The following is a 10,355-nucleotide window of genomic DNA, read 5'->3' on the forward strand; positions in this document are numbered from 1 at the left end:
AAAAAGAAAGACGAATAGTCTTTTTGAATTGACTCCAATCTCGAGGGGGGGGGAGATCTAGAAGCAAGTCTCCATTGCCTGTTTAGTCTTCTTCTTCTTCACTAGGTAGTTGTTCTCTTTTCTCTGCTGAACTGCGGAGTTAAAGAATGAATGAAAGGAGAGAGTGCGAAAGAAAGAAAGAAAGAAAGGAGAGATCTTGAGAGAGAATGAATGGGGAGAGCTTCACTATAAGAATGCCAAAGAAAGTTTTGTACCCACAGAAGAAGAGGAAGTAGAAGAAGAAAGGAGGGAAACGAGAAGAAGAGATAAAGAAGAAGAAGAAGAAAGAGAAAAAGGAGGAGGAGAGGAAATCTTGAAATATGTGATAGACGTAAAAGAGATCATGATGAATCTTCAGGGAATACTACTACCACTACTACTACTACGATTCGAGGTGTAGATACACACGATTGCACGAGAGAAAGACAGAGAGAAAAAGACCTTTCTAGGAAAACGGGGATAACGTCTTTTTCTTCTCTTCTTTCTTTATTGGACTGAGGAAGAGAACAAAAGAGGAGAAGAAGAAGACGAAAGAGAAGAAGATCTACCACGTATGGACTGTTCAAGCCCTCTCTCTGTGTAGATAAAAAAGGCGAGAAAAGAAAGGAGAGAAAGAGAAATGTCTAGCTATTAACGGAAAGACGGAAGAAAAAGAGAAGGAGCGGATCATAGGCCCATCGATAGAGAAGCGACAAGACTTTCTTTCTTCCTCTTGTTTTCTATCCTTCTGTCTTCTTCATCCTTTCTTCTTTCCTCTCTCTGAAGCCCCCTCTCTTCTTCTTTCTCTAACACTCCAGAAGACCTTAACTAGAGATAAGAAGAGGATTTACGTGACGCAAAAGAAGAGAAGAAACTAGGAAAGAAGGAGACGAAGAAGAAGAAGCAGCAGCAGAGAACGAGAAAGGCGAAGGAAGAGAACCCAGGGAAGAGAGCAAGACGCATGGACGTCTGACTGCTTGAAAGAAAGATAGAAAAGAAAGTTGCGAGAGAAGACTATCCAGAAGAGAAGGTAAGAAACGGAGATGTCTGTGTAGAGGGAGAGATGGATCTACTCCTGTCTCTTGTGTGTCTCAGTGCATCTCGAGCTATCTATCCATGTGTATGTACACCCGAGAGTCAAGGACACTCAAGCAACCCGAAGAGAAGAAAGAGAAAAAGACGTAAAAGAAGAAAAAGAAAAGTTGCTTGGACCAGACATACATACACCATCTTTCTTCTCTTGCGTGAACTCGGCGCTAAAGAAAAAAGTCAAGAGAGCTGTAAAGTAGGGAAAGAAAAGAAGAAACGAAGAGACAAGGATGAAAGAGAAGAGTCGAAAGAAAAGTCGATAGGAGGACTTCTCTTCTTTTTCTTCACTGCTGAAGTCCCTCTTCTCCTTATAAGATCTATCTTATGACCCGTGAGAAGCTAACTCCTATTACTCCTACTACTCCGTGGAGGTCTTGTCTACTTGCATGTATTCTTATTCGCTCCTCTCGCTTCTTTTCTCTTTTTGCTCTGAACCTACTGTGTATAGAGGAGAAGCAGATCGAAAGAAGAGAGAAGAAGAGAGAAGATTAAGAACGTCTTCTCGAAAGAAGAGAGATGTGAATTCTGGGAAGGAGAGGTGGAAGAAAAGAGAGAAGACAGGCATCTACATCGTCTTTATTTGTTTCTTGCTTCTTTTCTTCTTTTTTCTGTCTTTCTTCCCTCTGTCTCTCAGCTCGCATTCCTCCTGTCTCTTATCCCCTTGTCTCCATCGCTCGCCATCTTCTTTTCTCATCTTTCTCTTCTTCATCTTCTTCTTTTTCTCTTTCTTTCCTCTCTTTCTTTTTCTCTCTTCACCTGTTTCTTTTCTCGATCTTTTGCTTCTTTCTTCGCCGGTCGTGTCTTTCTTCTCCCTTGGGTTTTCTCCCTCCTCTTCTTCTGCTGCTGCTACTTCGTTAAGATCTCATCTTTTCTTTTTCTTCCTTTCTATCTTTGCGTTTGTTTCGTTCTTTTATGCACGTTCTTTCTCTTCTCTTCTTCTGTCTTCTCTCCGGAAGCACATGACGATGAGATAGCTACAGAATTCGTCAGTCACGGAGATACAAGAGCCTCCATCTACCTAAAGAACGGAAAGAAAGAAAGAAAGATAGAAAAGAAGAAAGCAAAATAGTGTGATAGTATTAAGCACATTAGGAAGAAAGAAGACGAGGGTGAAAAAGAAGAAGAAGAAGATTTGGGATGTACGTATGTATATCTTCGTCTCTTCAGGTGGAGTTCTTTCCTTTTTATCTTGTTTCAGTAGCCTGGATTTCTTCTTCCACAGTAGGCTCAGGTCTTTTCTTGATATAAGCCGTTGTCGTGACTCTCTTGCTTTCCTTCTCCTCCTTTCTTTTTTCTCCTTTTCGGGTGTATGTACATACACTCCCCACATATCGTAGTCGAGAATCTCGACTCTTTTCTTGTATCTCCTCACATCGCAGTGTTGCTTGGTATAGGTAAAGAGAAGGTTTCAAAGGTTCTATTCCAAAGAAAGAAAGGTTTCTTTCTCTTCTCTCATCTTCCATTCTCTCGCGAAGTTTCTTTGGAGAATGTAGATATCTCTCCTTTCCTTTTCTTGTAAAGAAGCTTTCTTCTGCTAGTCAAGTTTTGTGTGAAGGGTGGCTGTCCGTCACTGTCCTCGGAGAGCTTTTCTTGTCTTTATTTCAATGCTCTTCCTTCATACCAAAAAGTCTTCCAGAGGCAGGAGAAGAAGAAGAAGTTCGATCCAAGTAGTCGTCGTTCTTCTCCTTTCTGTGCTGAAGTTTCGTGGCTTTCGTGTATGTAAAATAAAGATGATTGAAGACAGTGAGAAAGAGGCGAAAGAAGAACAAGAGAGAAGAAGAGGTAGAAAAAGAAGAAGAATATCCATGATGTGTGGAAGTGTAGTATAAAATTCTATGAAGAGAGAAGAAGAAGAAGAAGTAGAAGCTCTTCTCTCTCTTTTCCGGAGTATTTCTCTGGAATGTCATGAGAGGAAAGTTTTACTTCGCCGTCTATATCTAAGCAGCTTACTTTCTCTGAAGAGGCAGAAAAGTCGTCTTTCCTCTGTTTCTTTCTACTTATGTCTTTTTCTCTCTCTCTCTCTTCCATGAAACACCCGCAGTGTCTCTTCTTCTTCTTCTTTCCTCATCGATGTAGGCTCGAGTGTATAAAGAGAAGCTAGCTGTTTACTGAGGGGTAGGTAAGAGAGAAAGAAAAGACTTTTCTCATGAGTTGTATCGACTCTTCACTAGGATAGGAGATCACCTGGTATTTCATCCTTCTCTGATGAACAGGCTGTTGGCAGAGCGGAAATCTCTCCTATACTACTTTCATAAGAGTCTTCCAAAAGAGAAGACGATGAGGTAAAAAGAAGAAGAAAAAGAAGAAGGTTTTCTTCTTCACAGCACGCAGGTGGACAGTTGACCCCTGAGACGAAAAAGTTTCTTTGCATCTGTCTTTCACTTAACAGTCTGCTCATTCAAGGTATATGTGGGCTTCTAGTCGATGTGAGGTGTATGTACACCTGATGGTTTGGGGTGTATGTACGTACACCTGAGGTGAAAAGGAGAAACGCTCTCTCTTAGATGTGTTTCAGCAGAGAACCAAAGGAAGTCTTCTGTCCAGCCAGGTATCAGCAAACTGTGGAGACTTCTCTCAAGTTTCTTGCCTTTTTCTCTTCGCATCCTCCAGGAGCGGGAGGTGGGGGAGTTGAGAATTTCCTCTGCTCTCACACAATCCCCAGCAGCAGCAGCAGCAGGTTCTCCTCCTTTTCCTCCTCGTTGTCGTGGTGCAAGCAGATACATATATATATATATATATATCGGTATGTGACTATATACATACATAGGTATTATATATGTATAGATGTATATATGTGTATGTATGAATTTTGTGCAATAGGTCTGTGTGTGTGTAGATATGCATGGGGGGGGGTCTTTTTGGTCCTTTTGAAAGCATTCGACTTTTTCTCGAGTCCTGCAATGTCTATCTTCTCCTTCACCTTCTCTCTTTCTTTCTTTCGCTCGAGATGAGTCTGTGGAGTATTTACTTCACGCCGCCGTGCTGAGAGAAGAGAATAAGAGGTTAGATAAAGAAGTGTGTGAGAGAAGAATACGACGGCGACGTGAGAGAACATTACTTCAATACAAATGTTTACTTTCTCTAAAGAGGAGACAAATTTTAATGGAAAGGGGGAGATATACGTGACGGTAGGAGGCATTTGAGGAGTAGTAGGAGAAAGGAAAGTAGAAAAGAGGGAAGAAGAGAGAAGAGAAGTTTTGCCGAGGAAGAAGAAAAGGTCCTTTCTCTTCATGGGGGCCTAAATACAAGAGAGAAAGGAGAAGCGAGAAGACAAGATGACTTTCTTTTTCTTCTCTTTCTTATGTGTTTCTTTTTCTCAATTTGACTTTTCCTAAAGCACTTTCATGGTGGACTCTTGCATGACGTGTCTCAACGTATCTTCCTACACGACTTCAGTCTCTTGCTAGCTTCCTTCTCTTTCTTTCTTTGTCTCTTCTCTCTCTTGTTTCTTTCTTTTTCTCTCAAGTGTGCCACCTTCCGGCTTCTCCTGTCTCTCAGTTGCCTCTCTCCTTCTTCTCTTCGTCAGCTCAATGGCGCAAGTAGGAAGAAGAAGAAGAGCTTCTCTCTTCTTCTTCTCCTCCCTCTCTTATCTCGCTTCTCTTGCAGTGTATGGGGGAATGTTCTTCCCTTATCTCTTTGCCGGACTCGCACAGCGCAGGCTGTATCGGCACTTCAACTCTCATCCCCATCAGCATCACCTTAGCTCTTCTTCTTCCTCTTCTTCTTCTCTTCTCCCTCTCTCTTCTTCTTCTTCTCGTTCTGCGTCAAGTTCAACGCCTTCTTTTTCTTCTGGTCTTTCTCTTCTTCCTTCTCCTTCCCCCTTGCCAGAAAGTAGAGACCTTGAAGATGAGGTGAAGAACGCGAGTCCTCCCAAGCAGATGGATGAGAAGATAGCTGAAGAGAGAGACGTTTCCCACGTTTTGAAAGAAGAGAAGAAGAAAGAGAATGAAGGGAATGTTCCTCTTCTCTCTAAACTGGATGTGAGAGAAGATAGTCTTCTCTCAGGAAGAGAGAAAGGAAAGGATGTGGTCTATGAAGAAGATAAAGAAGAAGACCAATTCTTAGAGCAACCTACGCTTCACGATACACACTCACGTTATAATGCCTCTTCTTCTTCTCCGTTTTCTTCTTCTTCGTTTTCTTCTTCTTCTTCTGTATCACCCCCTATCAACAACAGACTAGGAGAAGCAGAAGAGAATCTCTCAAAGCCTTCTTCTTCTTCTCGGCCTAACTATACTTTGACTATAATGGTGTTTAGTTGTCTGTCAGGCATGTGTTTATCTTTCTCCTGTCTCGTTCTCCTTCATCTCTTTTCTTCTTCTCCCTCTTCTTCTTCTCAATCTCTCGTAGAAGAAGAAGAAGAGCTTTCAACAGACCCAGAGAAACCTTTCTCTTTACATGCCTCATGGAAAGAGAAGAAGCAAGACAAGAAGAGTCTACGCGGTGCGTTTCTCCTGGTCTCAGGAGATCTCTATACGAAGTATTTCAAGTCTTTCTTCTTTCTTCACATAAAGCAAGAAGACGTCAAAACTCCTTCATACAACTTCTGTCTCCACAGTCTTCCCTCGAGAATCTTTCACAAGATGTCTCTCATCATCTCGAAGTTTCCGGAGAGGTCTTCTTCTCTTCTTCTGAAAAGAGAAAGGAGAGGAGAGAAGGAAGAGAATTTTAGCTTGATAGACGGAGAAAGGGTCGACATGAGATATGTGAGAAAGAAAAGTGGGGAGAAACGAAGAGAAGAAGAAGAACGAAGAAGAAGCTTGAGAGATATTATGAAGATTGCCCTACGTCAACTCTTTCCTCCCTTTTCTTATTCTTCATGGATCGAACCCTGTGCTTCTTCTTCTTATTCTGTGCGAAAAGGGGATGAAGAGAATGCTCTTCATAGAAAGGACCGAAGAGAAAGTAGATCTAAGAAGAGAAAGATAGAGAGATGTCTTTCATCCTGTCTTTCGACACTTCAAGCGGGGTGTTGCCTTTCTTCCCTCCGTCTTATCGCCTTCTTAAGAAATGAAAAAGTAGCACAGAGGCTCTCCCTCGTTGATAGATGGCAAGATGAAAGAAGAGAAGAGAAGAGAGAAAAGAAGAAGAAGCAGAAGAAGAAGAAATTATTCTTACAGATGGTCTTCTGTAGGAATTCTCTTCTTTCTTTTCAAGGTGTCTGTAGCGCATGCACTTCAATGATAAAGACCGTTCTCTCCTTGTTTGAGAAAGAGCCTTACGATGAGGGACTGGAAGAGAATAGGAGGAGGAGTTCGAGGAGAAAGATCTATGGAAGTGAGATAGAGAGAAACAGAGAAGAGAAAGAGAGAGAAGGGGAAAGAGACGTAGAAGAAGAAGACGAAAAGGAAGAAAGTGAAGAGGGTCTTTCTTCTCCAAGAAGTGAGGAGAACTCTCAGAAGGATGAAGAGATAAAGATGAAGAAGAAGAAAAAGAGATTTAGTCCACAGGAGAGAGAAGGCAACGAGAAGAAGAGAGAAGAAGTGACGTATAGCAAGGAACAAGCCGAGGAAGTGAGAAGAGAGATGAAAGATTCTTTGATAGAGATGCGGGAGTTGTCCTCTCTAGAAGCTTTTCGTGAGGAGAGAGAAGATGATGCTTTCTTACCCTTTCATTCAGAGGAATACTTTACAGAGAGAAACAACTTTGAAAGATATAAAGAGAAAAAAGAAGAAGAAGAAAATGTAGTGGTCATAGATGTTGAGCTGATAGAGAATGGCGTGTCTTCGGATGAAGAAAAGAGAAAGAAAGGAAAACAGAGAGAAAAGAAGATAATGAATGGATCAAAAGATCTCTTGATTGAAGGCTCTTCTTCTTCCTTCTCCTCTTTATTATCTCCATCTTGTCCTTCTTCTCCTTCTATCTTTTTGTCCGATACACCAAGTACTTCTACAGCAACAGCAGTACCTTCTTCTTCAACTTCCTTCTCTTCCGTCTCGTCTTTCGTTCTCAGTCTAGGTCAGCAAGAAGAAGAGGAAGAAGAAGGAGAAGAAAGAAATCTCCAGCTATCTTCTCGCCAGCCCCACCTTCATGACTTTCACTCCTCTCCCTTCTCTTCTTCCTCTCCTTCTCTCTTCGCCCCCTACACTACGAATGAACATTATGGAGGTTCGGCTAAGCCTCTCAGTCATCCAACTTCTATCAACATTTCTCGGCAGGCACCTCCTTCTTCTTCTTCGGATGGATCGCCAGACGAGGAGGAGGAGGAGAGGAAGAAAGCTCATGCTGGGAGAGATGAAAGACACCTAGAGGGAATCGAACCCGCGTCAGTCTTGTCTTCTCCATGTGATGAGAATACGAAGGGGGAGAATGAAGAAAGTCTAGATGAAGAAGAAAAGTGTAAGAATAGAGACTCTCTATCAACACAAAATTTAGGGATAGAAAGAGGAGAAGAAGAAGAATTGAAGACTGTAGATGTCGTAGACGAGATTTCGAGGATTGAGGAATTCTATCAAGAGGTGGAGAAGAAAGAAGAAGAAGAAGATAGAAAGGCTTCGAAAAAAGATGACTTTTCGGGTGTACAGATCCACTTGCCGTCTTCCCTTTTGTCTTCTCCCTCGCACAACTTCAGTATGAAGGAATTTCCTGATGGAAGCTACGCAGAAGAAGAGGAAGAAGAAAAGGAAAAGATGAACGAAAGAACACAAGAATTCGAAGAAGAAGAGAGAGAAGATAGGTGTAGGATTGATAGAGATGATGGGAGTGAGAAGGTTTGTATGAAAAGAGAGGAATGGAGAGAAGTTCAGAGGGAGATTGTGTATGTCTCTTTCTTAAGTTTCATCGCCAAGGCCATAAGTTTTCATTCTCTCACAGTCATCGACCTTACAACTCTAGCTGTAGTTAAATGTGCGAAACCTGTAAGTGTGTCTCTTCTCTTTCTTTCTCTCCTTTCCTTCTTTCTTTCTCTTTCTCTCTGTCTCTCCATCACTCTTCTCTCTTCTTCTCTCTCTTCCCCTCTTTCTGTCTTTCTTTGGCTTGATCTCTTTTTCTTTGTGTGTCTTCAAGATGGCTGATGAAAGGAGAGAGATATAGGCAACCACCGAGAAAGAACGAAGGCGCACTCTTCATCCAGTTTCTCCCATCCAAGTCTGTATGTCTGTGTATGCATGTACGTAGGTATGTACGTGTGTATATACGTATAGAGGTAGGTATCTGTGTATATGGGTATGTGTGAACGTATTTGGGGAGAAGAGAGAGAGTGTTTCTTCTATTTTATCGCTTAGTGTGTATCTCTCTATCTTCATGCTATAGAAGACTGGCACAGTTCAAACAAGAAGAAGAAGAAGATTTCTAGAGAATAGTCTGAAGTGTTTTGTGTTGCAGGTATTTCTTCATTCTTTAGTCGTTCTTTCTTTCTTTCCTTCGGTGTTGTGAGCTTGCTAGAGATCTTTCTCACGGACAGTAGGAGGAAGGAGGAATTCGAAATCTTACAGTCATACGATGATAAGCTGCTCTTCTTCTTTTCTTGTTCTCTCGTCTGCTTCTTCTTCTCTTTTCTCCCTCACAAACTCCTCTCGCGTCTTTCTTTTCTTTCTTCTTCTTCTCTTTGTTTCTTTGAAGAGAAGAAGAAGAAGAATCAAGTATCATTTTCTTCCATATGAGGAAGAGAGAAAGCTAAAGAATGCTCGTGTCTTTGTGGGTCTTCTTCTTTCTGTCTGTGAAAGAGAGAACTTCATAGCTACACCTACGTATTATCGCATGTTCGATAGAACGGAAAGAAATGAAAGATCATACAGCTTGTTGTTCCTCACCTTGAGATGAGACGATATGGCCTGTGTACATACACCCCGATCTCCCACTCCATCGTGTTTTTCTCTCCTTCTTCTAAATCGCTCAAAGTCTTCTCAGCTTACCAACAGATAATTCCCATATGTATATAAAGAGAAAGATATCATATAGCGAGAGAGAGAGAGAGAGCTACGACCTTTCCACGTTGCATTTGTACATGTGCGATCGTCTGTTAAAGAGATGCGTATATATATCTCTCTCTCTTTCTTCAACTTAGCTCTACAGCGCATACTTTTTGAGAAGCTCTGGGATCCTCATCAACTGCCCCAACCTCTGTAAAGAGATTTAGAATGCTTATATATATATATATATATGCATTGAGGTGTATATACAGATAATACAAAGATGTACGTGTGTATGACGGCGCATGCATGTATATAGATACACAGGTGTTGAGCTGTCTTTCTCATTCTCTCTCGGTGTTTCTCTCTGTAGGCGTTCTATCCGTATCTGTGGAGATGCGCCTATCGTTTTCGAACTTCTTTCTTCCTCTTCTTTTCTTGTTCTCTTCTTCTTATCTGTTTCTTCCTCTCCTTCCTTTTCAAGTTTCGTGGCCTTTTCTTCTCTCTATAGGTCTTTCTTTCCTCATCTTCGTGTCTATTTCCTTCCTTTCTTTTCTTCCTTTTCCTCCTTTTCTTTTTCTTCTTCTAGGCTGCAGTTCTTCTCTTGAGTGCTTTCATAGGAGGGAGGAGAGTGAAGAAGATGGAAGCTATCGAAGTGCTGTGGATATGTCTCTCTGTCTACTTCTTCAACTTATCTAGCATGTCTTCTTCTTCTCCCTCTTCTTCCTCTCTTTCTTCTTCGTCTTCTTCTTCTCTCCTTTATTCTCAACAGGAGAGCTATATGAATGCAACTTCTTCTTCTTCTTTTCTTCATGAAGATCTAAGAAAGAAGCTCGGAGAATCTCATCCAACGAAAGAAAGCTTCTTCTCCCCCTCTCTCCTTTTTCAAAACCGTACATCTACTCATGATAAGAGTGTCGATCCTGGAGGGGACGATGAAAGGGGAAGCTCTTCTTCTCTCTTCTCTAATTGTTCTTCTTTCGTCTTTGCATCTTCTTCTTCTTCGCCCAACGCCGACCTTCTTCATCCTAGGTATCGGGATGTGAATGAAAGCGTCTCAAGTGTAGAAGTGCATGCAAGGAGAATGAGAGGAGAAAAAGGGATAGGAGAAAGAAAAGATGCTAAAGAAGAAGAAGAAGAAGAAAGAAGAGTGCTTGTCTTGAAGGTTCTCGGGGTGTTTGTGTTGTGCTCGTCTCTCATTCTCGATTCTATCGCTTCTTCAAGGTAAGAAGAAGAAGAAGAAGGAGAAGGAGACAGATCTCGAAACAGAAGAAAAGAAGGAAAGCAATGGAGTTAACCGATTTTTCTCGAGGTCTGTATATGGAGAGCAAGTCGTATAGCTGTCGTCCACTTCCTCTTTCTTAGTCATAGATCGGAGATGAATAGATAGATAGATAG

At 41.7% G+C, this 10,355-nt stretch overlaps 3 protein-coding genes across 3 annotated transcripts in view; 2 read left to right on the forward strand and 1 right to left on the reverse strand.

Annotated features, from left to right (window-relative positions):
* Positions 1–2: 2 nt before the first annotated feature.
* CSUI_000600 (uncharacterized protein) lies at positions 3–1,422 on the reverse strand (the record flags this gene model as incomplete). Its single annotated transcript, XM_068060834.1, has 1 exon — positions 3–1,422. A coding segment is annotated over one exon (255 nt), but the record flags the coding sequence as incomplete, so codon positions are not given.
* Positions 1,423–1,588: 166 nt separating this feature from the next.
* Positions 1,589–3,826, forward strand: CSUI_000601 (uncharacterized protein; the record flags this gene model as incomplete). Its single annotated transcript, XM_068060835.1, has 1 exon — positions 1,589–3,826. A coding segment is annotated over one exon (588 nt), but the record flags the coding sequence as incomplete, so codon positions are not given.
* Positions 3,827–3,903: 77 nt separating this feature from the next.
* The window catches only part of CSUI_000602 (uaa transporter family protein), a gene marked incomplete at its 3' end in the record, with an annotated part of 7,973 nt that continues 1,521 nt past the window's right edge, over positions 3,904–10,355 (forward strand). The window contains exons 1-2 of the mRNA XM_068060836.1: positions 3,904–7,964; positions 9,547–10,181. Coding sequence (XP_067927190.1) covers positions 4,638–7,964; positions 9,547–10,181 — 3,962 coding nt within the window. The remainder of the gene's footprint in view (positions 7,965–9,546; positions 10,182–10,355) is intronic.

The sequence above is a fragment of the Cystoisospora suis genome (genome assembly GCF_002600585.1).
Source record: "Cystoisospora suis strain Wien I chromosome Unknown contig_226, whole genome shotgun sequence".
NCBI classification, from domain to species: Eukaryota; Apicomplexa; class Conoidasida; order Eucoccidiorida; family Sarcocystidae; genus Cystoisospora; species Cystoisospora suis.